Source organism: Falco peregrinus, chromosome 2, assembly GCF_023634155.1.
Source record: "Falco peregrinus isolate bFalPer1 chromosome 2, bFalPer1.pri, whole genome shotgun sequence".
Lineage (NCBI taxonomy): Eukaryota > Metazoa > Chordata > Aves > Falconiformes > Falconidae > Falco > Falco peregrinus.
The window spans coordinates 37,827,205-37,854,967 of record NC_073722.1 but is presented as its reverse complement, the minus strand read 5'-3'; the positions used below and the strand labels follow the sequence as shown (position 1 = coordinate 37,854,967).

At 61.9% G+C, this 27,763-nt stretch overlaps 2 protein-coding genes across 13 annotated transcripts in view; one reads left to right on the top strand and one right to left on the bottom strand.

The window, feature by feature from the left end:
- LOC101911287 (dedicator of cytokinesis protein 2-like) overlaps window positions 1–27,763 on the top strand; it is a 79,596-nt gene that overhangs the window by 36,127 nt on the left and 15,706 nt on the right. For all 11 annotated transcript variants that reach the window (XR_008746052.1, XR_008746053.1, XM_055797434.1 and 8 more), the window contains one exon: window positions 1,368–1,463. Coding sequence is in view for 9 of the 11 variants with exons in the window: in XM_055797434.1 (XP_055653409.1) it covers window positions 1,368–1,463 (96 nt within the window). In the remaining 2 variants the exon portion in view is untranslated. The remainder of the gene's footprint in view (window positions 1–1,367; window positions 1,464–27,763) is intronic.
- LOC114012746 (nascent polypeptide-associated complex subunit alpha, muscle-specific form-like) lies at window positions 4,431–26,922 on the bottom strand. 2 transcript variants are annotated; one of them, XM_055797450.1, is made up of 4 exons: window positions 25,115–26,922; window positions 12,908–14,809; window positions 8,316–8,390; window positions 4,431–4,853 (listed from the first exon to the last, which is right to left on the bottom strand). In XM_055797450.1, the coding sequence occupies exons 2-4, from the start codon at window positions 14,434–14,436 to the stop codon at window positions 4,655–4,657; spliced, it is 1,803 nt and encodes a 600-aa protein (XP_055653425.1). In that variant the 5' UTR covers window positions 14,437–14,809; window positions 25,115–26,922; the 3' UTR covers window positions 4,431–4,654. The 2 variants fall into 2 exon arrangements, with proteins under 2 accessions (XP_055653425.1, XP_027645461.2); XM_027789660.2 differs by lacking the exon at window positions 25,115–26,922 and having other exon boundaries at window positions 12,908–23,846.

Sequence of the window (27,763 nt, the reverse complement as noted above, 5' to 3'; positions counted from 1 at the left end):
GGGGGGCAGGTGGTCTGTACCTTGGTGGCCATCCCCGTTTCCCTGTATTGCCTGTGTGGCACCCTCCGGCCCCTGCCTTTCTGCAGCTAGCATGGGGCTGTGTCCATGGGCCACCAGTGAGCCCATCACCGTCTCTCCCTGCAAGCCTGGTCCACCCACAGCGGGTGGCCACTCCTGCAATGCTTTAGGAAAGCGCAGAGATCTGTGCTCTGGCTCTGCAGGATACTCCCTCCATTTCTCTCCTTCCTAGGCTGGTCTGTGCTTTGGGGTCCCTTTCGGGGACCTCTTGGGAAGCCCACATGTCACACATGCAGCACAGTGCTGTGGAAGCTGAATTAGATGCATGTCACCATGTCCTGGGTGGGCAAGGTAGCTGTATGAGCATGGCATTTTAATTCCTGCGGCACTGGGAAGCCCAGGCAACAGGAGGGAACTTGGAAACTGTGGTTGAAATGTCTCGATTTGGCCTTAAGTTGTAAACCTAAAATAGCCTTTAAGGAGAGGATGGGCAGGATGCTCATGGGTGAGGGTAGCGCTCTTGTTTCAACCCCGTGCGAGCTGAAACTCGACCTATGTCTGCCCAGTGCGGATGCAGGCATCCTCAGCCATCCCCAGCCAGGTGGCCGGCTTTGCCAGGAGGCTGTGCAAGGCCAAGCTGTACAGAGACTCCGAGCCCCACATTTACACCAGAGTGCATCACCTGGTTCCAGCTCCAGCTGGTCACCCTGATGCTGCCAGCCCCCGTGTGGTGATTAAGTGAGCTGTACTTGCTGTGCTGGAGTGGACAAGACTTTTATTTCAGTATTTCATATAAATCACATAAATCATACAAATTTCATATAAATTTCATATAAATCATATAAATCATGAATGTTTAGAGTCAGCTTGTGAATTCTCTTCTCCTGAGGTGCCACAAGCCTGTTCACAATGGCTGAGGATCTGGGCACAGGGCTTGTCTGGCAGCCACAGCCCCCCACACCTGGAGCTACCAAGGTGTTTGGGCTTGTCTCCCACAGCTGGAGCAGAGCTGCTTCCTCCCCACTGCATGGGGCACTACAGGGCGCTGAGAAACCTTGTTGCCCTGCCAAGAATAGCTGCAAACACTTTGCAACCTCCTTGTCTGCTTTTTTTGGTAAGCCACAGTAATTGCAGTGGTGCTGACCACATGTGGCCCGGGAGGTCATATGCCCCTCGCCCAGCCTGCCAGTGCCAGGTCCCAACAGAAGCTGGGGCCGCCACACTGGCTCTGTGCTGCGGGGGCCATTCCCAGCTGCGGTGATGGTGCTGTCCCCTGTGCCCTTCCTCCCAGCACTACAACAGGCAGCGCTGGGTGCTCAGGCATGGCCGTGACACATCTTACCTTGCAGGTGAAGGTGAAGAAGCACATCCAGCTGATCCTGGAGCGACTGCTGCACACCGTCAATCGGCGGGTGATTGTCCTGGACCGGGAGAACACCTTGCGGGTGAGTACCACTGCTGCCACCTCGCGCTGCGCCGGGGGCTGGGGCTTTGGGCGATGCGGGAGGTGCAAATGGGGTCTGGGTCTGGGTGACCAGTGCTGCTCGGCTGGTGCTGCAGCCTGGTACCCAGCTGGCTGGGGCTGGATGTGCAGGTATTAATGCAACAGGATGCATGAGAAAGCCTGAAAGGGAGGGGGAGCCGTGCCAGGAGCTGGTCTGGAGCAGAGGGTGCGTTGGGAGGAGCAGGCAGGGGGTGTGTGATGCAGGAAGCCTGTTTTGGAAGCAGATGAGGGTTTGGGCTGTAATCTCCAGAAAACAAACACCTGGACCCAGCAAACCATCCCAGTTTTACACGCCAAGAAGATGTGGGAAGAATGTGCTGGGACCCCCACCTCTTGTGGGAGGGGTAGGTAGCTCAGAGCACTGCTCAGCCTAAGTGTCATGCAGAGTGGCTGCAGGTGCAGTGATCTAACCGTGAAGGAGGCAGAAACAGAGCTGTGTCCAGGGTGGGTCCACGGGCACTGATGTGGACGTGGTGGCAGGCGCAGCTTGCTTGGCTGGGCAGTGAGGAGTGGACCTGACAAGCTGCTCTGGGTCACGAGGGTGGGCGAGGAGCTGGGTCCGACTGCGTTCTGGGAGCTTGGTGGGGCCATGCAGCAGTAGGGAAGCACCGTGCCAAGGGGAAGTGCTGCGCTGTGCCATGCCGTGCTGTGCCGCATGCTGTGCCTGTGGAGGTGTGGGCATCCAGAGTGGCAGCTTGGCCCTTTGATTGAGCCTTCTCGTGATAAGCCTGCATGTTTGCCATCCTGCTCTTTGTTCTTGTTAGTAACGAAGACGTTACTAAACTGAGGCAGTAAAGCTGGCGGCCAGGATGGGAGCTCACTGGCCCTGCCCATGCTCTCCAGCAGATGAAGCTGCCCTGGTCTGTGAGTGTCCCGGATTCTGGGATCACTCCTGCTGATGTGCTGAAGCACTGGCGTTGCTGCTCCCTGCCTGGTGACACCGTCTTGTACCCCCAGGGGCAGGGGAGGTGTGAGTCTCCCTTCTGGCTCCCGGCTCAGCCTGCCCTCCCCTGCCTGCTTGGCCAACACAGCCCGAGTGGTGCAGCTCTGTGGTGACATTTCCTGACAGCAGCTCTGCCATCCTGGGTGGCTTTACCAGCCAAGCCGATGGCAGGTACATTCCCTGGCATGTGCCTGGGCACACACAGTCTCTGGCCAGGCAGCGCTGCTTTGCCAGATGCGCCCCTGGCTCTGCCACTGACAGCGCTGCCGCCGGGTGGGTGCAGCGGGCACTCAGCATCGGGGTATGATTCACATGTGACTCAGGCAGGAGATGCACACAGGGTTGCATTTGGTACCATCTTGCTTTTAGCCTTTGTTCTCAGGTGGTGTCAGTCAGTGCCAGAGGAAGCAAGAGCAAAAGGAGCTGTTGGATGAGCTCTGCCAGGCTGTGGCAGAGGCAAAGAGGGCGCTGGGTGCCGAAGCATGGCCCCATATACAGCATGGGGGAAGGGGAGTGATCCTTTGCCTGCGCCTCACTCCCACCGCTTGCTCCCCTTCCCACACGCTGGGCTTCAGGAACGCCGTCTGGCAGCCTTCCCAGTGTCATTCATGATTTCCATGCCATGGCCACAGCCCCTGCTTTCAGCCTGGGGTCCGAGGCCCCTCAGTCCAGGCTGCTCCAGCAGCTCTGGCTGCCGGGAAGGTCTGAGGGGAGCAGATGTGTGCCCACATCCATCTCATTGCTGCTGGGCAAGAAGGGAGGAGTGCTGGTGCTGGGAGCTGCAGCATTTCCCATAGCCAAGCAGCCGGGGCCCCTTGGCACCACAGAGACCTCTTGGCACTGCTGTCCCCCCTCAGCACCGCCAGGCTGTGGCTCTGCAAGCAATGCCATGTTGGCTCCTGCATGGGTGAGTGTCCTGGTTTGGGGTACCGTGGCGCGGGCATCCGCTAGAGTGGCCGTGGCCGGACCTTCCCACCCCCTGCTACCCTTGCCGGACCTCTGTGGCTGCAACAGCCACTTGCTGTGGCCCTGGGTGCCAGGCGCTTCCTGGAGGAGGCTGGGCGATGTCCTCTTCCAGGCTAGTGGCCATGTGGTGCTGAGGTGGGAGCCCCAGTGCCACACGCAGGCAATGTCACCTGGCCCTGGCCTCTGGGGAGCGCTGGCCCTGTGGCTCCACGGCGTGGAGGGTGGTCTGGGCACAGCATGTCCTGGTGGGCTGGGCGGGAGCATGGGGAGCGCTCACTGCACTGCACTCGGTGTACCCTCGTCGCCCACTGTTGCTGCCGGCTGCTTTGATCTGGGACCCTCATTAAATTGATGCTGAACTTCTCTTGCGGGCAGCCTTGCAGAGGCTGGAATATTTGAGCTGCTAATTCCTCTCTCCTTGTAATTAGCCAGCACATCCTGCAGCCAGGGAGGTCCTGCCAGCTGGCTGCGAAGGGGAAGAGGGAATTTCTAGCCCTCGCAGTCCCCGATTCTGTGGCAGCCCCGGGTACAGGCAGGCTGTGTGGGGCTCAGCCCCCCAACCTCACTTGGAGATGCTTGCTGGAAGAAGAGCCATGACCCCTGGGACCCCCACCCAGCCCCACCTCCCACCCAGAAGGTTTCAGGGACAGGTCTCCTCTCTCCGGGTCCCACAGAGAGCATTTTCCACCGGCTCTGACCAAGGGCACCAGAGGGATCCTCAGTTAACCTGCAGGCAGCAGCAGGGGGGACAGGTGAGCAGTCCGTGCTGTGGGGTGCAGGGATGGGCACTGACTCCAGCCAGGGCAGACTGGGAGCACTGGGGCTGCAGGCAGCCCTCGCGGAGACCTGAGGTAGAGGAGGGCCCCAGGGTGCTCTCGCTGGGGGGTGGATGCCTGGGGCTGGGCAAGCACTACCACCCATGTAGGGGAACGGCCACCGGCCCCCTCCACATGCTCATCCAGAACAGAAGTGCACAGGTGGGAGAGGATGTAACAAAAATAGCGTCTCCGTAGAATTTATTGAATTCTCATTAAATACAGCCGTTGTTCCCCTCGCCTTATTTACACAGGGGCTTTGATACATTAAACTGAACAGTTAAAAATATAAAAGCTGGTGCTACCCAAACCCTACCGTCAGAGGGAGGGAGAGGAGAGGGAGATGTGGGCAGGGGGTCAGTGCTGGGACGGTGCCTCTGCGCTCCTGGCTCACCGGGCACCGCTGGCTCACAGGAACCAGAAACATTTGCGCCTGGATTTCTTTGTGTCCAGCTTCACAGGCAGCTTCGTCACTGGTGACGGCTCTTGCCTGGGTGGCAAGACTGTCCCCGCTGCCGTGGCAGGGGAGCTCGGTGTCGTGTCACCCTCGATATGGCTCAGCACCTGCTGGAAGCGGCCCTCCTGCTGCCGGAAATCGTGCTCCACGCTGCGGGCAAGCGGGGCGGGGGGACAGCGTGAGAGGGCATCCACCACCCGCTGCGGCCCCCCGCCTGCCACAGCTCTGTGCCCCCGTGCCCGCCTCCACCCCGGCACCCCTAAACAAGCCCCTGGGGAGCTCAGCCCCCCCCACACCCCCATGGCATATCACTGGGAGCTCAGCCCCGCTGCTGCACAGGAAGGCACTGTGGTGGGGACCAGCCTGACTTCAGTGGCTGTTGGGGACGTCTGAGCCCGTGGGAAGGGCAGGGGCCTCGTGCAGGAACAGTGGCTGGCTGGGGGCCTGCGGTGTGGAGTGGCCCTTGGGGTGTTTTTCTGGCAGGTTTCTCCAGGGCTCCTGGCATTTCCCAGTGGGCAGACTTTCCAGGGTCACCATGCACCCCTGCAAGGGGGCGTCCTGTTGGCATGCACCTTCAGACAGCTCCTGCCAACCGGCCTTGGCCCCAGAGGCTGTGGTAGGGGGGTACGGGATCAGTCCCAAACAGCTTGTGGCAGCATCAGGAGGTGGCAGAAGCGTGCAAGGGCTGTGCTGCTGCCTGTCACACCGCTGGTGCTGCAAGGAATGGGGGTGCCCTGGGTCTGGGTAGGTGAGGGGGGCTGTGCCCCCCCCCCAGCCCTCAGGTTTCCTGCAAGTGCCAGAGCCCTCCGATGTCCCTGCAGCACCCCGCAAGCGTGCAGGCTGGCTGCCAGCGGCCACGTGCTGCGATGTTTCCTCACATGGAAAGCACTCCAACCTCCTCACACCAGCCACATCCCATCGGATCAGTGAGGTGCTGTGGTGTGTGCCTGGCACTATGCACGTGGCACAGCCGCCCCGCACACGGAGAGCTCCCCCTGAACCCTTGCTTGGCACGCTGTCACCTCCTGTCAGGTCCCCTGCAAGGACACCAGTCATCCCCAGCTATTTCTAGCAAAAAGGGCAAGCTGTGGCAGAGAGTCCCATAACAGGGCGGCAGCATGGGGAGGGACCCTGACTCCCCAGTGCAGATGCAGCAGAAGGGCTCAGGACTGCTATGGAGGTGCACAGCTGGCACATTTGTGCATGTCCCTGGGATGGGACACAGGTGGGCAGGTCTGTTCCTCGCTGCTGACCACTGCTGGGGGCCAGTGCCAGGAGTGCTGCTCTGGCACCCAGTGCACTCTGCACTTGGTGATGCACCCATTCCCCCCACCCTGGGTCCCACCAGAGCCTCTTCTCATCACGCGGATGGCAGCGAAGCCCAGAGGGAGTTCCCAGCAGGAGCCTGACAATTATAGGGAGCCATCTCCCCAAGATGTGACATCTCTCCCCAACCACAATGCCACGTGGAGACAGGCTCGTCAGACCCAATTAGCACTGAAGTCCCCCATGAGCTACAGCAGGGGAGTCTGTGGTGTAAATAAGTGGAGAACAAGTGAGAGACGCACTGCTCCCACGGTGGTGTGGGCATGTGGGGTGGCCGGCACAGGGAGCATGAGGATGCTGGTGCACAGCGGGGCTGGAGCCAGGCCCCCCCCAGCCCAGAGGTGCCCACAGGGGAGTGTGCCCATCCCATGCACAGGTGCTCACGAAAGCCCAGCAGGGCAGCAGCTAAACTGCCCTGTGCACACATGTGTGTGCTGTCCTGCACTTGTGCCGCATCCTGCACTTCCAAGCACTAGCAAAGCCTAATTAATAGCAAAATGAGAACATGCCTGGCCAGCCACCAAACATGCACAGAGGAAGACAGCGAGATGCACAGCCAGAAGGGCAAACGGACACCCACAGATGCCTGGACAGGCAGAAGGCTTGGGCAAAACTGAAAGTCCTGGATTCCCACAGTGCTGACAGGTAGAAGGACCCAGCCACATCACTGCCTGCACTGGGAGGATGAAACACCTTTCCCTGTAGACTGAATGGGTTGTGAGGAGAGAGGGCAGTGGAGGAAAGGGCTTCCGTGCCCTGACCCAAAGCTGATGCCAGGGAAGCAGAGCCAAGACCCCACAGTCCCAGACCCCGGCAAGGGGCAGGAACCCTCTGCGTGACCGGCAGTCTGCAGCATCTGTGCAAAGCTGGCACAGGGATGAGATGCAACCTGGACTGCAAGTGGGTGAGCAAGCCCACCCACCAGCCACTAATGAGGATTTCCCCAATATCTTGCCTTTACAGAATATAAAAAAAAACCCAGAGCAACTCTCCTTCCAGCTGCAACCAGTCAGCCATCCTTCATGAAATCGCCCCATCTCCTTCTGGGAGCAGGGCTGCTCTCCACACTGATAAAGGGACCAGATTCCAGCCAAATAACACCAGGACCTTGCTCTGGCCTTTCGACACATGGAAGGAGCTGGCTGCTGCATGGCAAGGTGCCTACAGCCCTGCCAGGAGCCCCGGCAGCATGCTGGGGGAAGAGCCGCAGCCTGTGCCCAGATGGCTCTGGGTGCTGATGAGCACACCTCTGCACCCCTCGGGTGCTGGGCTGTGAGGTGGGGCTGCATTTAGCACCGAACCATCTTTTGGCACAACAGGCACTGCCGACTTCTCTCCAGTCCCATGGGAGCCTCCTGGCAAGCGCAGGGGCTTTGGCAATGGCTGCTCTTTGGCAAATCGGCTCCGTCTGGCCTTCACCTGGAGCCCAGTGGGGTCTAGCAGGGGAGATGCCCCCCGGCTGGTGCCAGAGGAGGGTGTGCTGCAGTCCACGAGGTGCTAGCTCTCTCCTCCCTGCCACCCCTGCAAGGCATGACCAGCAGCAGAATGCCTTTGTGCTCAGGTGGACTTGGGCAGCTTTGGCGGCTGTCACGAGGTCAGTCGCCTGGCACCTGCGAGTGGTCCGTCCATAGTGCCCCCCCCCCCGACACCCGTGAGCTGTCCGTCCATGGTGCCCCAGGAGCAGGGGTGGCTGTGGGGACAGCAGGGCTAACAGCCTCCACGTACCCAGCTGCTGTAGGGCTGCGGATGGGACAGGTCCCTCAGGAATGGGTGAGCAGGACAAGGTGCAAGGACACGGCACAGCACACATGGCACGGGGATAGCCGCTCCCCGCGTGCCCTGTCACTTTTTCCCTTGAGCTTCCTGCAGTGGCCTCTGCCAGGGACAGGAGCTGGCACAGAGGGGCCAAGCTGGCCCCGCACAGCCAGGTTTGTGTCTGCTCTAAGGTGCCAGAGGTTTCTGCTAGAGAGCTCCCACACTAGGAGGGACAGGGGAGGAAAAGCTGTGACTGTCTTCGTGCCATGTGCCCTGGGGACACTCTGACCTGGACAGGATGAGGCCATGCAGCCCCTCACAGCTTGGGGTGCCCTGAGCATCCACCCTGCTGCAGGGATGGGAGATGGAGTGTGGGCGGGCAGGCCCCCTCCCTGCCCTGGCATGGACCCCAGGGGCGAACGCTTGCAGACCCCCCTGCAGCTTTGCCTTGTAGCCAGATCAGGAGGATGAGGGACAGAGGAGAGCAGGGGCCCTGCTGGGAAGGCGCGGAGTGCCAGAGCTGGCTCTTACCTGTAGATGATGCAGGCACAGTCCCGGCAGGTCCCGCAGTTGGCGATGTCTTGCCCTGTCCGGTAAGAATGTCGCCTGCGGCAGAGCAGAAGTGCTGTGAGCCAGCAGAGCCACCCTCGCTCTGCCTCTACCTCCCCAGCTGCCCAGACCCCTCATCTGCCTCTGCAGTTCATACTCCAGCAGCCGTGAGCTGGGACCCTGCGACCCAGCTCCTGTCCTCCCTGGGACACAGCTCATCTCCCTGGATCCCAGGTCCCATCCTGCCTTGGATCCAGTTCCTCTCCTCCCTGAGATCCAGCCCCATCCCCCCTGGGTCCCAGCTCCTCTCCTCCCGTGTGATGCCATTTAATGCCAGGCCAAGTGCGGTGCCTCTCAGCTCTGCACATTCCTGAGATGGGCGCAGACCAGAGACAGGCACAGCAGAGGCCCTGAATCCTTCATGCTGTGTCCGCCTCCTTTCATCCCTCCCTCCCAGAGCTGTACCTCTCGCCCACAGCCACCCTAGGTCACCATCCATCTCCCCACACATGGTACCACGGGCAGCATGAGGTTTGTGTGGGGGCACTGGTGGCACAGAGCAGTGCCCTGACAGATGGGTAGAGGAAGATGCTCTGGACTCATCACCAGCCTATGCCAAACTCAGAGTTTATCTCTTTTTGATGCTTCTGTACCAGAGAGGCAGCCTCCTCCAGGGAAGGCTCGCAGGACTCAAGCTGATGAGTGCCAAAGCTCAGCTCAGCCCCAACGCTGTGCTCATTCCTGATCTCTGCAGAAGGCATCTGCACCTCGAATGTTTCTGCTGCTGGCACTAAACACCGGCCACAATGCAGCCCCAGGCCAGCTGCACGCTCACAGAGCACACAGCATGCTGCCCCGCTGGGCAAACACCACCTGCCTGCCCTGCCGCCCTCCCGCCCGCAGTTCCCCAGCTGCCTGCTCCCCAGGACCAGGTCTGTGCTCTGGCCTCACCGTGCAGACCGAGTTTTCCATGTCCCCAGCATCCCCACTGTCTGTCAGTGGCACATCTCAGCTCTTGTCACCCTGTGAGCTCAGGGGTTCTACTGGCTGCAGCATCCCCGCAGCCCAGGGGCCAGGCAGCCACGGGGCACCAGGGACCGGCAGTGAATCTCCTGCCTGGCCACAGTGCCAGCCTGGTGCTCCCCTGAGCTTGGCAGCCTCTGTCGTGCCACCATTGGCCCTGGCTCCAGCTGCCGGCAGGAGGGCCACCACCTCCCTGGGAAAATGGTCCACCAATGTCTCTCCTTGCTTAGCAGCAACTTCTCTGAACTGGTGTGCCTTTGGCTTTGCAGCCCTCCTGAGCCTCCAGGGTGCTGGGGGCTGTGCCAGGGAGCTGCCCGCAGACCCCCAGACCCCCAGCACTACTGGTGGGTGTTCTCTCTGGTGCCCCGACTCTGGCTGCCCTCAGAGCTGTAAAAAAAGGGCCCTGTGAAATGCTTTTTTGTCACCCTTGCAGACACCATCTCCACATGTCCATTGCCCCTCTTTGGCCGGGCAGGCTGCAGCTTTTTGGAGGACAGCTGAGAAAACACCCACATGTCCCACATAGTAGTCACATTTTCCTGTTTAAATCTTCCTCCTGTTACTTGACCTTGATCATGATTGTTCTCAGCCTTCAGAAACTAGGTCTTTTAATGCGCCAAATTATGTATTACAATTGGGATTATACTGTTAGCACATAAATTAGAACATGATACCTTTTATATATATATGGTATATGTGTGTGTGTGTGAGTGTGTGTGTGTGAGGGTATCTAACGTATAAGCCTGCACCTCTGTAGCAGGATGAGAGCTGATTTTGGGATAGGTGTTTGGTGTGGGATGCTGCTGGCAGCAGATGCCTGGACCCAGTGAGGACCCGTTACACCACGAGCAGTGTCTGGGCTGGTGGCCCTGCTCTGGCACACGGCAGGCACCTTGGAGCCACCATGTGCCTGCAGGACGCTGGCCCGTGGCAAATGAGGCCATGCTGTTCCTCAGCATAAAGACACGAGGATAATTTTATATGTGATTTCCTATCCCATTCCTTATGCCTCCAGGCATCTTGTTTGCTCATTTGACTGCAACAGTATATGGAGCTGAGATCTTAATCAAGCTGCCTGCAGTGAAGCTAAATCAGCTTCCCAAGCAGACAAGCTCAGTTCTGACTGCAGAAGCAAACCTGCCCTCTCAACAGGCACCGCTCTGCACATGCCCTCGGTGTACCCTGTAGGGATGAGGCTCGGCACGGCCACTGCATGGCTGCAGGGCTGTGGCACTCAGCAGGGAAGCAGACCCTTGTGCGACCCTGACAGGCAAGGGGCGAGAGGGCCGTGCCAGGGCAGCACGCCGATGCCCAGCAATAGCAGCAGCGATGGCGGGAGGAGCAAACCCCAGCCCTGGCCCCGGCACCGCTGCCAGGTCCCCAGCCACAGAGGCAGGCGCAGCACTGCTGTGCTCAGCCATAAGAAGCACTTTTTCAGGGTCTTGCTCTGAAAAGCCAAGAGGGCACAGGAGCACGGTGGGGGTGCTGAGCTCCCTGGGAGCGAGGGTGCGTTGAGCTGCTGGTGCTGCAGCTCTTCTGGAGCAAACAGGGCCAAGCCCGGGAGCACACTTTCCTTCCCTCAGGCAAGGTCGCCCGTGCTGTGTGGGGGCAGAAGCGGCCAGGGCACGGGGCAGGGGGCACGGATGAAAGCGAGCTCCCACATGGCCGGGGGAGCGGGTGCTCAGAGCACAGGGAAGAGCCCGTGGGAGCTGCTGCCCAGGGGCTGCCGGTGGCTCCTGGCTGGGACGGGCACACACGGGTTGTGCCCACGGCCACACAGCCTGTGCCAAGGGAGGGAGCATGGTGCTGCACCCCCCACCTAAACGCCCCTGTGGGCTGACACACTTTTGCTATCGCCTCTGTGGGATCCACACCACCTTTATCACCCCTAATTGGAAGGAGGTATTTAGTAGTCATTTGTTTTAGATAAAACAAATACGTGCGCAGGCACCAGGGTCAGGACTACCAGGAGAGCTGCCCATCTGGCAGGTCCAGATCCCTTCCTGCATGCCATCATATGCCAAATCAGACATACCAATACTGCTGTGGCATGCGCTAAGCTTGGTGTCCCCGGCATGTCAGATGCCTCTCCACCTGTGAGGCGAAACTAACAAGCTGCCAAACTGAGGAGCCCAGTATCCCATGCTGTCCCCATGTGGCTGAAGCACAGCAGGGCTGTACCCAAAATGCCACCCAGAAGCAGCACAGGGGATGCTTCACACCACCAAGGTCCCCAGCGCCCCAGGGCCACCTCGCAGACAGATGGGTCGCTGAGGACAGGATGGGCCAAGCTGAGCCATGCAGGCTGTCCCTCCGGCCCTGCACCAGTGCTCCCAGTGCAGGCACCCAGGCGAGGTTGCTGCCTGACCCAGGGGAATTGCAGCAGGACCTTAATGGGAATACCCTGAGCCACAGCCAGCACTTGGTACCGCAGAGGCTCTACGCATTTCTCTTCACTGCTTTTCTCCCCACAAGGGACAAGCTGCACGAGCACTAGAGACTGGGAGCACGTTCTCACCCTGAAGACATGGTCAAACATTAGGACAGGGGCCCGAGAGATGGGGGATCTCCATCCCCTTAGATAGTAAACCTCAGCTGGACAGGGGTCTGAGCAGCCTGTCCTGGCGGCACCCACCTTCAGTGGGCTTTGGACCAGAGACCTCTGGCAGTCCCTTACCACCAGCTCTGCTCCACGAGGTGGCACAAGGGCAGCTTTGCTGGCACTTCAGTTACAGCCAACATGGGCTTAATTTAATTTAATGAACAGATCGTTGCACTGCCCTGGTGGGAGCTGGCTGGCTCAGGGTGTAGGGAATAAGCCTCAGAGGGTTTTACAGGAGGGTGCCAGGACCATGGGGTGAGCAGCTCCTTGCATCTCCTGGGAGTTTGGTGGCCCTTGTGTGAGGTGAGTTTGGAGGGTCTCAGCTCTGGGCCATCACAGGCTAACCTCAAACGCCTTGTTCCATTAGCAGATCTACCTGGGAGGCCAAGGAAAACTGGCCCAGGGGATGTCCTGCCCACCCACAGAGCAGGTCCTGGGCAGGCCAGGGCAAGATGGGGGTGCATGGGCACCCCCCTCAAGCGCAGACATGCCAGTCACTGGGGCACCAGCCACCAAATTTGTGCCTTAGGTAACTCCAAGGACGGGGCTGAAAGCGGGCATGAGAAATAGGGAGGCTGTCCCTGGGGAATGGCGGCTGCCTCGGGACATCTGCCACGAGACGTTCCAGGTCTCCGCTCCCAGTGACCAATGGGCACATCAGCCGTACCAGAGCCGGGCAGTGGGCCCAGCTCCCCTCATCCCCCTGGCCTTCCCCCCCCTGCACCCTTTCGCTGGGTGCAGGGAGGGCGCTGCAGTCACATGCAGAACAAGCCAGGATGGGCTAGACATTGCACCGGCATGCGGTGCCACATGCGTGTGGATGGCAGCTCCGAGGAGTTTCTCAGTGTGAAATGCATCCAGGAGGCAGCCCCCCTCCCTAAGCCTCCATCCATAGCCCCACCAGGGACACTGGCCCCCCCAGCCCCTCTCTGCATCCCCGCCTACTCACCCATCCCGCTGGGCCTCCTTCTTCTCCAGGTCCTGGATGACGTCTAGCAGCACCCGGATGGTCTGTTGGCTGGTCTCCAGCACCCCTTCCAGGGACTGTAGCTGGGACTGCAGGTCCCCCTGCTCCCCAGGACCCCGTGGGCCCTCTCCCTGAGATGTCCGGGTGTCCTCGTCCCCTGCTGGTGGTCCCGCTGGCCCCTTGGCCACCACCACCAGCTGCAGAAGGTCCTGGATGTGGCGCAGTGTCTCCGAATGCTCGGCGGTGAGGCAGGGCTGCTCATGCTGGGGGACCTCCGGTGCCCACCCGACCGGCTGCGTCCCCGCCCTGGTGCCCTGTGGGGCGGGGGGCAGCGGCTCCCTGGGCCCCTCTGGTCCTGCCTGGCCGTGCCCAGGCTCAGCAGCATATAGCCGGCTGTAGATGCCGTGGGGGTCCGGACAGCCAAGCACAGCTGGTGTCTTCTCCGGTGCGGCGGTGGCAGAGCTGTGCCAGCCCAGCGCTGGTGGAACAGGGGCTGGCGAGGTGCAGCAGGGCCCCCCCCAGGGCGTGCCACAGAGCTGGTGCTGGGGTGGTGCTGGGTCCCACGGGGGGTTGCCCTGAGCTGGCTGGCGGAGACCGTGGGTGTCCATGGTGGGGATGGTCTGCTGGTGGTGCGGCGAGGGCTGGGGCAGCGGGCGCCCACGGAGCAGGCTCCACTCTGAGTCGCTCCGGCCAAGCCCCTGCGTCTCAGCGGGTGGCTGGGGCTGACCACAGGGCATGGAGGCTGGGCGTGGGGCAGCCCCACGGCTGCCCCTGGGGTTTCCACGGAGCCGGGCACAGGCAGGGGGAAGCGGGCAGGGCTCGGGGGCACAGCTCTGCGCTGTGGGGGTGCAGTGGGCAGCAGGGCACCCAGCCGTGTCCGGATAAGGGGGACAGGGATCCCTGGGCGGTGGCACGTGGCACACCATGGCGTGCTGGGCAGGGGCCGTGGCACGATCATGCATGGGGAGGCTGCCGGACACCCGTGGGGGCACAGCCCAGCTGGCAACGGTGGGCACGGCCTCCCCCGGGCACCGGGTGTTCCCTGTGGTGCTGGGCAGCACGGTGTCCCCGGCCACGTCGCAGACGCTCTTGCTGCGGGGCTGGGAGGCAGGGAAGGGCTTCTGAAGGCTGGGGGAGGTCTGGATGGCAGTGCTCATGCACGCCTTCCTGGGCATGGGCAGCGTCAGCGAGCCCGGCTGGGCCTGGGGCCAGCTCTGCCGCGAGGCACTGAGAGCCACCAGCTCAGGGGCATCCCTGGGTGGCGGCGAGGCACGTGGGGTGTTGGGGCCAGGGGCAGCAGCAGGCCTGGGCGGGGGGCTGGCCGCTCGCCCCATGCCGGCCTCCACCAGGTCCTTGAAGCGGACCTGCTGCGTGCGGTTGCGTCGGCGCTTGAGGCGGCTCTCGATGTCGGGCGAGTCGCGGTTGAGCAGCACTGAGCGCACCGTCATGGCTTTCTCCTGGCTGCCTTCGCTGGCGGGGGCTCTGCCGGGAAGGGGCTCCCGGCTGACCATGGCTCAGTGCCCCAGTGCTGCTGCCCTGTGGCCGGGCACTGCGGTGGGCGGCGGGGGGCCGAGTGCTGGTGGCCGGAGCCCTGGGCTGCACCCGTCCCCAGAGCTGCCCAGGGCAGCGGGCAGCCTCATCCCGCGCCGCTGCGGAGAGGGGATGCTGTGCCGGAGGGAGGTGAGGGGCTGCCGGGCATGCTGCCTGCCACCCACCCTACAGCCCCTGGCACGCTGCCCTGACAGCCCTGCCCGCTGCCGTGCCCCCTCGCCAGCACCAGCATCCCATGGTCCCACGGCTGCCCCAGCTCAGTGCTGCCTGTGGCGGGCTGCCTGGCGCACCAGGAGCCGGCTGTCCCTGCCCATGGTTCCTGGGCTTCCGGACCTGCGGGGACACAGAGAGGTGCGTCAGCTCTGGCCCCGCCACCATGGCCCCCCGAGGCCAGGAGAGCCCCACCACACGCTGCACTGCCCCGTGGCGTGGCCGGCCTCACTGCCTCTGGGCGCTCCCCCCAGCCCCACCATCACAAAACACGAAGAGACAAGCTTTGATCTCCAGAGCTGCCTCTTCAGCACAAAGAGAGAAGGAAAAAAGAAACCCCTTTAGCATAAACACGTTACAAGTTCACAGCTCAAATCAAGCAGAAGCAGCTGTTAAAAATAGCTCTGCCACGCTGGGGCTGGTGCCTCATGTTTGCAGGGTGCTGGCAGCGGGAGGGCAGGCACGGGGGGCTGCTGTGCATGGGCACGGGGGGCTCCTGCGCGGGATGGATGGACACGGGGTACCTGCTGGACACGGGGCACCAGCTCTGCATGGGGCTGGACAAGGTGTGGGGCACCCAGCCTCCATGGGGTCCCTGTGTGGGGCATGGTTGGAGCGGGCATGGAACCCGTCCTGCGTGGGGCACGGCTGGACTGGGCAGAGGGCCCCATCCTGCCCACGGCACCCACCGGAGGTGTAGCAGGGCTGGCTGGGCTGCTGGCACGGGGGACAGCTCTGTGGGCAGTGGGACAAACGTGGCTTGGGAACACTGAGCCACTTCGGGTGTGTGAGAACCAGCCAGGAGGGAGAACAGGCATCACGGCTGAGACTGCAGCTTTGGTGAGACCGGGGGGTTGCTCCCTGCACCTCGCTGTGGGGAAGGGCAGTTGCTGGTGTCTCTCCAGCTCTCACCCCAGGCTCTGCCGTGGGGCTGTGGCTCAGGGATGCTCGCCTCTGGAGAGCAAGGTCTTCCCGGGGCATTGTACCTTCCGCCGTCATGTGGCCCCAGGCAGCCCGCCTGCCCGCAGCTCTCACCTGCTCTGCCTCACCTGCAAACACGCTGCACAGCTCCTGCTCGCAGGGCCACCGCCAGGGCCTGGCTGCAGGACCAAGGTCCCCGCTCCTGCCTGGGGATGCGTCCCTGTCACCAACAGCACTTCCCAGGCAGCAAGGGGGCTGTCCTGCCCCTGAGCAAGGTCTCCTGCACAGGGGTAATCACACCCCCGGGGCCATGTCCATGTCCCTGCCCCTGCCATCCTTACCACGCAGCTGTGCAGGGCTCCCTCTCCTCACGCAGGCAGGGCAATCCCTCCTTCGCAGCCCTGTCCTGGCCGTAACCCCCGCCAGCAGAAAGCCGCCATGCCTGCTTTGCCCTGCCTCTGCCCACCCTGGTGACCAGCTGCTGCCCTGGCCCATGACACTGCCTGGGCAGGTGACCCGGTGGAGCACAGGGCACACACCAGGAGCCCTGCCCAAGGTGCCCCCAGGTGCAGAGGAGGCCAACGGCTTAATTTGGGAAGCAGTGCCAGGGATAGGGAGGGAGAGTGAGAGAGCTGGAGACACCAGCCCTGGTGGGCAGCGGCACTGCTGTGCTTGGCATTTCAGCCCCCCAGCACTTGAGGTCTGGAACGTCCGGAGGTAGCTGTGGCATGGGCAAAGAGCAGAGCAACGGGGGCTTCCCTGTGGCATGGACTCGCCCCTTCGCACCATGCCGTGTCGTGCATCCCGCAGCACTGTGGCCCCTGCCTCGGACCACAGCCCACTGCTCCCCCAGTGCCCCTGCACCTCCCTCAGCGCAGGGAGATGGGAGCCTTGCTCGCTCTGCAGCCCTCCCGCCCTCACTGCAGATGGACACATGGCACCAGCCAGCCCCCCTGGCTCCCCTCACCATCTTGCCTGGTTCCTGCTGTAATGAAGCGGCTGACTCAGCATGGTGGCCTGGAGTCACCCTGTGCTGGTAACAAGCAAACTTCCCGAGTGCTGAGCGTGCTGGCACCCAGTGCCTCCCCAGGCCAGCAGCAAGCTGCCGACCCAGTGGAGCAGGGGGCTGACACAGCCCCCTGCCCAGCACTGCATGCCCCTGTGCCTCTGCAGCCCCCGCACAGCATTAGTCGGGATGCTGCTCCACGCGCCGCCCAGCCACCCAGCACTTTCCTTCCCGAGCTTGGAGCTGTGCCCAGACACCGGGAGATGTTTGTGAGGCAGGACGCGATGGAGACACAGCAGAGGGATGGGGCACCTCGTTAGTATGGGCAGCAACAGGCAGAGGAGAGAGCCGGCTCAGGGACAGAGCCAGCGCCACCTGCCCCCTCACCCTGCGCTCGCCGCAGCCTGCGTGCCAGCCCGGGAGCAGCAGCCCCGTGTTTGCGCCTGCCAGTGGGTGCCTGGCTGGGGGAAAGGGCAGTGCTGGCACCCAGCTGCACCAGGCAGAGCCTGCCGAGGCAGTGAGGGGCTGTGGGGACCCCCCCCTCGAGGCCCTGCCGCAGCCATGGGGCCACACACACACCCCAACTTGCGTTGCCACAACGGCTGGCATCCAGCCTGCGTGCCCTGCGCCGGCGTCCCACTTCAGCATCCCCAGCCACGTCCATGCCAGGAGGGCCACACGCCGAGTGGCAGAGCGGGGCTGGCTGGCACACCTCTGCGCTGGTCTGGCCTGAGCGCCGCTTGGGACCAGCACAGCTGGGCTGAGCACTCTGGCAGGTCAGCCCATGTGTGGCCAGCCCACTCCGGAGGCTTCCTTAACAGAAGTGCCAACGGGCATGGGGCAGAGGGTGCCAGGAACTGCTCCCACAGCCAGGCACGGGGCAGGAGCGCTGCCGGCATGGTCCCAGCGCAGATGCAGCCCCTGCGAGCCTGCAGCAGGGACCTCACTGAGCCACAGCTGACGGCAGAGCGAGACAAGGCCGTTCCACTGCCTACGCAGCAAACGTGATGCTGTCAGTCAGCAGGGCCTCCACCAAAGCACCCTCTGCCTCCCGAACTGCTGGAGGGATCAGATACAAGCCACAAGGACAAAGAAAAACTCTATAAATTATACACGTGCTAACTCCATTTGGGAACAGCTCTGAGGATGTCAAACACCAAAAGCTCGGACCCTCCCACTCGTCTCGCTGTGTATAGCTTTATGGTACAGTTAGATTTAGTGCCACATTCAGGCACTGTTTGCAGCATGCTGGCATCTTCAAGTGCTGATAAAGAGTCCTGCTGTAGGATGGAATCAGGACTGTGCAACCCAGCGGCTGCAGTATCTGATGGGCTCCCCTGTACTGTAGCGGAATCCAAGAAAACTGCTCTGCCAGTAGATCTATCTGGAAACGCAGCTCCAGGGACATTCTGGATGCACAGAAAGGGCCACCGGCAAGGAGCCATGCAGGAAGCACACACCCCCAGCCACACCAGCACTTTGGAGCTGCTATCCATAAGCATATTTACAGGGAAACGGCCCCACTCCTGGGGCCACAGGCTCACCCATGCCCCCCACGTGTTTGCCTGCCCCAGCCAATGCACTATGTGTCCAGCATGCAGCCACGCTCCCCACGCACCTTCCTGTGCCCCACCAGCTCACCCGCGAGCACCCCAGTATAGGGAGCTGGGCTGGCCAGGCTGGAGGAGCAGGAGCAGGGATGTCTCCCGCTGACACCACCCTGCCCCAGGACAAGGTACCCAGGGGTCTGGTCAGTTCTGCGGTGCAGAGGACTGGTGGGAAGGCAGCGCTGAGAGACAAGGTGCAGTGAAGCCGGAGCCCGTCCGAGGTCCCGAACCCCAAGCAGCCCCTTCCAGGGTCTGGTCTGCCGGGAGCCCAGGGCTGCAGCAGCTCCTCTCTCCCAGGGGACAAGTGGGGTTGTGGACAGAGGCCAGCAGGGGAGGGCATGGCGGAAGGAGACCTGTCCTAGTTGCCATGCCATGGCTGATGCTTGTCCTCAGGTGCCTGGTGCAGGTGGCTCTCAGGAGACCCCTGCTAGCAGGGGGCAAGGGACTGAGCCCTGGTGCCCTGCTCTTGCATGCTCCTCTTGGCTCTGCGCCTGCAGGACAGCTGACACCGGGGTCCTTGCTGGGGCATGTCAGTGGAGAGCAGCCTCGGGAGAGCCCGAGGCTGATGGGGGGCAGCGGTGTGAGAATGGGCTTGGAGCTTGACTAGCAACAGCTGAAGGAGGGCAGCATGTACCAGCCATGCCAGTCAGCGCAGGGCCACGGAGAACACGGCTTATCAGACCAATTTTCTGTTTTGATGAGGTTCCAAGTTTGGTCAATGGAAGTAAAAGCCTCGACAGAACGGACTCGGATTTCTGTGAGGCGTTTGACATTTTGACGAAGAAAGCAGAATAATAAGAAAGCAATGTGGCACACATTAAATGGATTAAAAACTGGCTAACCAGCACGTCTCAAGACATAATCATCCAGCAATCATCGCCAATTAGCCGTGCTTCTGCCCAGGTCCTATGGAGGGGCAGCTGGGCCCCGCGTGGGCACTGGCTCTCACTGACCTCAAAGGAAAAAGTCAGCACTGAGAAAATGTGCGGAGTATACCAAGACTGAGAGAAGGGCAAGGAAGGAAGAAGACAAATATAGAGCCATGTGAGGAGCGCGGAGCAGACGCTGTGCAGGATGGGTCTCTGCTGCGGCAGCCCCAGGCTCCTCTCCAGCCTAGCAGCAAAACGGCGGCTGAAAAGCGGGGATCAGGGCAGTCAGAGGAGTGACTTTTTAAGAAAGTCAGGCCAGCCGGCAGTAGAACAACTTGGAAAGGATTTGCAGGATCCCCCATCTGGCAATTTTTTAAGGTCTGAGTGTTTTTCTCCTCTAGTTCATATGGGAATTATGAGTGCATGAACAAGGTGAGATAGCAGGTCGCATCAGATGATGTATTGATAAAACCAGACTCCGCCACTGTAATGCAAAAGATGACATGAGTATCTCAGTGGTGGCCTCTCCGGTTCAGCTGGATGCTCAGTGCAGCTGGGAATGACGTCTCCTCCACTGAGTGAGCCCAAAAGCCAAGGAAGCATCAGGAAGCACTTCCCGTGTGACCTGGCCACAGATACCACTGAACTTCAGGTGCCAACTCACCCAGTCCTCAGACTGTCCTCACTCCCTGCAAACAGCAAATATTCTTCAGAATGATGGGGATTTGTGAACGATGCTGGAACTCTGGATCACGCATCAGCCTGGCTGCAATCCCCAGCTCAGTGCCCTTCAGATCCATGAATCTGCCATGCCACTTTGCATGGTGGGATCCAAACTGATCCTGCATTGCCAGCCCGCACTTTGCCGATGCACTGCCAGCTCCTACCTGCAGCCTGTAAAGGGCTTGTGAGTCTCCCCTTGGAGAGCCAATGCCCCCCTGACTGGGCCGCTCTTCTTTGACCAGTACTGATGGATGGTGAATTTTGTGAGAGGGAGGCACTAAATCTTCTGAATTTTTATCTTGAGACTTATCTCACATGGGCTGCAGGGTTGACGTTAGAGGAACAGAGCCCTGCTTCATGCTGTCCTGTCTGGAAAGTTACCTGCATCCACCAAAAATACTGCGGAGCAGAGGGAAAGCCTCCAGCTGCATGCCCACCTCCTCCTCCTCCCCTGGGAAGCAAGGCCCAGCTCAGCTCTTCCTCCTGACTCAATGGACATCGGTGTCTTGTGGAACAGACCAGCCTGGGACTGATGAGGCTGCTGGGCAGACCCCAGCTACAGCCATCAAACAGTGGGACTGCAGGCACCGACGGAGGGTCCAGCTGCTCCCCACACCCGTGAACAACACTGCTTGTCCCCGGGACAGCTTTGTCCCTTTCTCCACCCATCCTCCACCTCGTCGTCCTGGTAGCGTCTGTGGCAGAGGGAAAACCAGAGCAGACACATAAATCTTCTCCTCAAGACGCAGGAAGCCAGGAGATTAGATTTATGAGAGAGGAAGTCATATTCTCCTGGAACTGCAGAAAAGAAGAGCTAATTACCCAGCTCCACTCACTGGGTACAATGGCTTCTCTTGGGACAAAACCTTTGCTTTTCCTGATCTCTGGAGAGAGGTGCCACTGGCAACGGAGAGGGGCAGAACTGGAGGATGAGGCATTTGGTCTCAGTGGAGAACCAGGCAGGAGCCAGGTTTGCAACACATCACTCAGCAGCAGAGCTTAATCCTGCCTTGGCTCCAAGAGGATTTGATGCGTTTGTGCTCAGATTGGAGCATCTGTGGGACTTGAGGATGGAGAACTAAGAGCATCTCCTCCGGCAGCTAGCAAACCCAAAATCCGGTTCCTCGCTGCGGAAGCTCCACCACGAAGCCAGCTCATGCCCTACCCTCATGGTTCTCTTGGAGGCTTTTCCAGAACCCGGCTGCTCCAAGGCTCACAGACCTTCTAACTTCCTGCAGGCGCTTAATCAAGGCCAGTTTATATCTGACTGTGCTTGTGCCAATATACTGCTTCCTCTTGAACAGCTCTGCTCCCTCCTCAGCATTCAGCCCTTTTGTGTTCCCTGCGAAGAAACACATCCCTTCTCCAGCCACACTTCACAGCGCTCAGCAGGTCCAGCTCTGCTGGTGCCCCCCAAGGCCAGCTCCCCATGTCTCCAGTGATCCTCACAGCCTCCCTTCTGGAAGCGTTCAAGGCAAGGTCTTAGGCTCTGCTCAAACACCACTGGGACTCCACCAGAAACACCTGGGATGGTCTGGCTGAGGGCAGCAGGCACAGTCCCCTGCAGCTGGGGCAATGCCCTGGGTGCCTCGTGCTCTGCAGCACCCCAGCGAGCATCGCCTGAGGCCTCCAAGCAGCATCACCGACACACAGGTCCTCCCCTGTGTCAGCCGGGGCCTGATGCAAGCGGCAGCTCGCAAGAGCCAAGGGATCTGCACGCATCTCTATTTAGGTCACTGGCTGAAGTGCTCTGCAGGAGAATTAGTCACTCTCCCAGCCACAGGGCCCAGGAGAAGGCTCTCTTCGCCTGGCTGGAGCAAGGAGCCCCGGCCACCCACCTCCCTGCAGTGCCAGCATCCCTGAGCACCCTGCGGGCACCTCGCAGGGTTGCCTGAGGCTCCCGGCCACCCTCAACGCACGCACCATGGCTAATGCCCTGTGGAAGGGATCCCATCAATTAGGGAAGAAGCAACATCATCCTCCTCTCAGTGCACAGAGGTCACTGACTCTTGCTTGCATCGCTCTTTCAACTGCAGATGCTGGTGCTGTCAGATGGAGACTTTACATGGCCAAGAGACACAGCGAAGTACAAAGCCTTTGCACAAAGCTTTCAGAAGCCTGTAGAAGCCAAATTATTCCTCTGTCTCCCATGGATGCTAATACAGCTGTCATGACAGTAATGACTCTGTTCTCACTGCTACCCGCTTGCTTTCCCAACTCTCTTTGCCAAGCAGAGGAGCACTGATATCACCATTTTAAATGAGACATGGAGAGGTAGGGTGACCTACCCAGGGGAACATGGGCAGACTGTGGCAGACAGCCCATACGGAGCAGTATGAAGTCAGGAGGAGTTTGTTTCACATCCCAAGGCTTCCCTCAGCTGCCTCTGTGGAAGAGCAGGCAAGCATCCCTCGCAGTCTGCAGCTGGGCACTGTGGTTCAGCACCTTCCCTAGGGGACACAGAGGAGCCTACCGCAGCAGGACAAAACCACCCTGCTCAGTGGCTTCCTTCCCGGTGAACGTGGTGTGGGCAACACCATGTTCCTCTGAGTCCCGGAGATGCCTTGCGCGACTACACAGATGTGGGAAAATGTTTCATGTGGAGATGGAGCACAAAGAGAGGGAGAGCTCGGCTGGTGCCCAGCACTGGAGTACACGGGCTCTGCCAGCACCTCCAACACGGGCTGCTCCTGCAGTGATCACAGGACAAGGGAAGTAGGACATGGCCCAAAGAATTTTGGCCACGGGAGACACAGCTCATCACGAGGCCTCCAGCAGCTCCACACTCTCCCTGGGGAGGAACGTCTCACCTCGCAGAGAACGGTGCCCAGGCACCCAGCTGGGGCCACACCGCCCCAGCGAGAGGAGCAGCTGGCCGGGCTGGGAGGCCCCAGCAGACAGGGACTCCACGTGCTCCTTCGCATGCCAGAAATCTTATTAGAAAGCCACAAGCTGTCCACAAAGCACATTTCTGGAAAAAGCTGGAAAGTCTTTGCTGCCCAGCAGTTCAGAGGCGACCGCACCGCCCCGGCTGACCCTGCAAGCGCCAGTCCAGAGTCCCAGGGGCTTGGCCCCGGGTGCAGGCAGCACTCCCCGGCAGCCTCGCCTGCCCCCCGCAGGGCAGCCCCCCGTCGGGCAGCCCCCCGTCCTGTCCTGCCGGCACTCATGGGCCTGGTGCTGGCAGCCAGCGTGGGAGGCCTCTGCAGCTGCAGCCTCCCAGCACAGATCGGGAGAATGTCCTTTCAGAATACAAATTCCTGCCTTTAAGTGGATTTCCAATGCCATCTAGCAGTCACACACACACACCCTTTATCTTTATGCGCTTTAGACAATGCCGGCTACCGGGGGAATTTAGGAATTAGCAAGTGTCTTTCTTTGCTGTGTGCCTCGGTTTCCCCACCCACCAAACAGCCAGGATGATACAGACCATCTCCGTAAACATGCAAGGCAGACCCTGTCCAAAAGCACCAGTTAGGACTGAAGTAGTATTGTTACTACAGATGGGAATAGACCCAATAATTATTTGTGGCCTCTGGATGCTACCATACTATTAAATAATTATAATAATTATAATTCATAAAGAAGATAACCTCATTCTAAAGGAGCTTCTGCGTTTAAATCTGCTCTGCTCCTCCGAGTGCACTGGAAGGACCGAACACTTCCCGCAGAGGGGAAACGCAGGGAAGGAATGGTGGGTGCCAGCCTCAGCCAAGCTCTTCCCAGGAGCCACTTCCCAGCGGCTCCCCAGCCTCTCTCCTCGGGCAGCACCGGAGGGGACGGGGCACTGCCGGCAGCTCTCAGCATCCCCTGCCGCCGCGGCCGCGCCAAGGGGCCTGCTCCATGCCCCCAGGAGCTGCGGGGACCACCGGGAGCTGCAAGTGGGCAAGAAGCACTCCATGCCTCCGAGCGTGCAGCCAGCCCGCAGGCAGCCGCCAGCCCCGTGCGGGCACCGGTGGGCAAAGCCGGGTCCCGGCGGTTACTCACACGTGTCCGCCTCATGCTCCAAGCAGAGAAACGGCTCCACGGAGACCCTTCCCCAGGCTCCTCTCGCACCGCTGCAAGGAGCCATGGCTCAAACTGGGTTTTGTGCGTGCTCCCATGGGGAGCGGAGAGACCAGAGCAGCCCTGCAAGCTGCGCCTGCCTGTTTCACGGGGAGCAACCACAGCTGCACCCAGCTCCGCTCCTGCCTCAGCAGCGGCCGGAGCCCCGCCGGCAGACACAAAGGCCTCGAACAGGGAGCACCGCGCTGGGAGCTGCCGGAGCAGCGTGCCTGCATCCCTCCAGCCCGAGCAGCCGTACCCTCGGCCGGTGTCAGCGTGGCGTGCGGTACAGAAAGTGACATCCCTGGGATCGTGCGTGTGCGTGTGTCAGCCAGGCACAGCCCCGGCTGACGGACGCGGCTCCCGACGAGGGGGAGGCGGGTGCCAGGCAGCCCGGCTGAACGAGGCCAGCGGCCCCCGCAGCCCGGCTCCCTGCCCGCACCCCCCGCTCCGAACTGCCGGGGCCGCAGGGCAGGCGGCACGCAGTGGGGCTGCCGCACCGGGGCCCGACCCTGGGGGTCTTCGACCCCCTCTAACACAGCAGCTCTCAACACGGATTCATCTCCCTCGGCCGCACGGCTGTGTCCCCCCGAGACCCCTGCCGCGACAGCCAGCGGCTCACTCGGTGCCGAGTGCCACCGGCCACCTCGCCGCGAGGTGCCCAGTGTAGGGGGCTCGGCGCGGGGTGCCACCGGCCCCTGCCTCCCGCGCTGCCCCGGGCAGCACCTGCTCGGCGGCGGGAGGACCCGGGGAGCGCTGCGACCCCCCGGCAGCACGGGGCCGCTGAGGCCGGGCTCCGCGCACCGGCGGCGGGGAGGAAGGGGCACCGGGGAACCCCACCCGCCCAGCCCGTGCTCCCCCCACCCGCCCAGCCCGTGCTCCTTGCCCCGGCCTCGGCGCATCCCGCGGGCCGCCGCGCCCGGCTCCCGGCTGCGGGTGCCCAGACCGCCCCGACGCCGCCGGGGAGTCCCAGTTTCGGGGCTCCCCGCCCCGCTTCGCCGCTCCCGGCCCTCGCCGCGGCGCCCCCGGTCGCAGGTCCCCACCGCCCCGGCACCCCCTGCCGCGGGGCTGCCGCGCCGCCCCGGGTGCCCGCGCCGCACGGGATCCCGGTGCCGGTCCCGGTGCCGGCCCCGGTGCCGCCACCGCGGCGCTCCCGGCGCAGCCAGCGGCCGCCGCAGGGCCGATGCCCGCAGCGCCCGGCCCGGCCGCCGCCCCGCCTGGCTCCGCCGGCCGAGGCCCCGCTCCCCAGCCCGCCCCGTACCTGGTGCTCGGCGGCGGCGCGGCTCGGGCAGCGGCGGGCGCGGGGCACGGCGGGGCGGGGCGGAGCCGCGCGGGCTCGCCGGTACCGGGGCGGAGCCGGCGGGGGCGGAGCCTGGGGCGGAGCGGCGGGCGGGAGCTGGCGGCGGGACGCGGAGTCTGGGGTACCCGGGTGGAGCCCTGCGGCGGGGAAGGAGCACCGGCAGCCGCAGCCTCTCGGCCGGGTCCCGCCCGGGCGCTGCGATGGCTGCGTATGCCGGCCCCGTGGGGCCGGGCAGGCGGAGGCGGCGACGCGGACCCGGGCCGGGACTGCCGGGGTTCCGGGCAGCGCCTGCCCCGGGAGTGTGCAGACGCCGCAGCCGGTCGGTGCCCGGGACTCCCCGTCGGACCCTCCCGTCCAGGTCGTCGCCTGTGCTGCCCGCGGCGCGGCCGTGCGCTCCGTGTCCCGGCCGTGCCGAGGCTGCAGCGGCTGGTGCGGCGGCTCTTAGAGGTGCTGGGCGGCAGGGCTGCGGCTTGCCGGGGGCTGACTGCAACCGCTCCGGTCCGTGACCACCCCAGCGGGTTTGGGGGCCACCCCCAGACCCGTTCCCCATGCACATGCTGTCCACAGGACAGACTACGCCCCTTCGTGTGGTGGTGCCTGGCTGTGTGGCTCCCAGTGAGGTAATTTAAATGTAAATACCGGTCCCCTTGAAGAAAGTGTAGCAGGAGGTGCAGAGAGTTCACTGAATCTAATTCCAGCAGCCACCAGAACAGCTGTTTCCAGATGACTGAACTAATCTCATCAGATCCCCAGAACTGACTGGCTGGCTGCAGAAGTTTCCTCTCGTCGCCTTCCTGCGTTGCCTCGAGCTTCCCGCGGAGCTGTGCTGGTCACGCAGCACTTCTCTCTCTGGCGGTGGGCGATGTGCACCCCTGGCCGGCACGTGAGAAGTGCCCCCCCAGGACCACGGCGAAGGCTCAGGCTGCGCCGCCCCAGCGAAGCTGCGCAGCCGGGCTCTGCCGGTGGGGAAGGTGAGCCTGGCTCCGGCTGTGGGGTCTTTCCCAAGACCAGGGCTCCATGGCATCCTGCACGTGGACGCTGAGGGAATGTGAGTGGGTTTGTGGCATTTTCCCTACCTTGCCAGCACTTAGTGCTTGCTCCCTTGTGGGCAGGGCATCCCCTGCTCCTGAGCCATGTTCTGGGAGCAGGCCCTGCTGCGTGGTGAGGAGGGATTTGCCTCCAGCTTTGTGGGCGAGCTGTACCTGCCAGGACCCATGCAGGCAGCCGCTGACAGCCAGCGACCCGGTGTCCCCAAAGGATCTCTGCAGCGTGCTTCTGCAGCCTCCCTGTGTGCAGGTGCTGCTGGTCCTGCTGCCTGCCAGCATTCAGCAGGGGAAGCCAAGGAACTGTGGCTTCACTTTGATGCTAAAAGGACTGGGATCTGTTGGGGTTTGATTCCTTTGCTTCTCACAAGATAATTCCCTGCAAGCCTGCCTGCACCCTGGGGCCTGTCCCTGCAGTAATCCCCTGCCATGTGCCACAGTCCTGCCTGAGGAGTTCCCCTGGCCCCGCTGCTGGGGCTGCCCAGGGGCCAACAGGGCAAACCTGGCCCCTCTTGTCACTGGCAACAGGCAAGTGGCCCTGGGTTGTCCCCCTTGGCCTTTGAAATGCTGCTGGCCGCTCTGTGCAGATGGCAAGGGCTGGCCTGGGGCTGTGGCGGGGCTCTGTCCCTGCTGTGGAGAACACTGGAGCTGGTGGAATGAGCCAGGAGGAAGGTCTGGCAGCAGCTGACCCGCCAGGGCTGGAAGGGGCCTGTGTAACCCTGTGACTTTGTGTAACCCTGTGACTTTGTGCAGTGCCACGAGGGTTTTTCCTGTGCACACTAGGGTGGGTAGTGGTGCTCAGCGCTGGGCACTGCTAAAAATGGGTCTTTAATAATAGGAAGCGTCGGGTGCTTTCATGGCCGAGTGTTCACACACACACCCACACACCCCGCCCTGGCAGTACCAGGCTTCCCACCACGCTAGAGTGACCTGACCAACCCCGGGCTCTGCCCATCCCCAGCACACCATGGCGCTTCTGAAGGTGGTTGGTTTGTATGTTCCCCAGCAGGTTCTGGTGGTTGTGTGCAGGGTGACAGCATCCTTGTGATGGTGGCGGCTGCTGAGAGCAGTCAGCTTTTCCACACACTTGACTGTGCTGCTGTGCTGCGGGCTGGACCATGGTGCTGCATCCCTGGGTGACTTTCAGTGTGGGGTGACTCCTGGGATACAGACTCCTAAAACATCACGTGAGGGCTTAGAGCTGCTTTGCACGCACCCAGCTGTGAGCTAGCTGTGGTGGTGTCTCCTTGAAAACTGCCCCCCCCCCCCCCCAAGACTGTACCTTCTATCCAGCAGCAGCCATCCTTTGAGGAAGCAATGCTTTACAGTATTTCTCTGAGATCGGTGCCACAGCTGGCCACTGCCTGAATGAGCAGAGCTCAGGACATCCATGGCAGCTGAGCAATGCCCCCATTCAGTGACCCAGGGCCCTGACTCCATTGGCTTTTTGGGCTTCAGTTGCTGCTCAGTTCCCAGCAGAGTTTCCTGTAGCTTTGTCCCAAGAGCAAGTCTATTGCAGGCTCATCTGTTCAAAGTATCACCAAGAAAAAAAATGTTGCACTAATTA

Bases quoted from the DNA above. Each gene is read 5' to 3' on its own strand.
- LOC114012746 (XM_055797450.1), bottom strand. From the start codon at position 14,436: ATGGTCAGCCGGGAGCCCCTTCCCGGCAGAGCCCCCGCCAGCGAAGGC. The intron at 8,391-12,907 runs GTGAGTAGGCGG...GCTCTGCCGCAG, and splicing joins AAGGAGGCCCAGCGGGATGG to GCGACATTCTTACCGGACAG. The intron at 4,854-8,315 runs GTAAGAGCCAGC...GCTTGCCCGCAG, and splicing joins TGTGCCTGCATCATCTACAG to CGTGGAGCACGATTTCCGGC.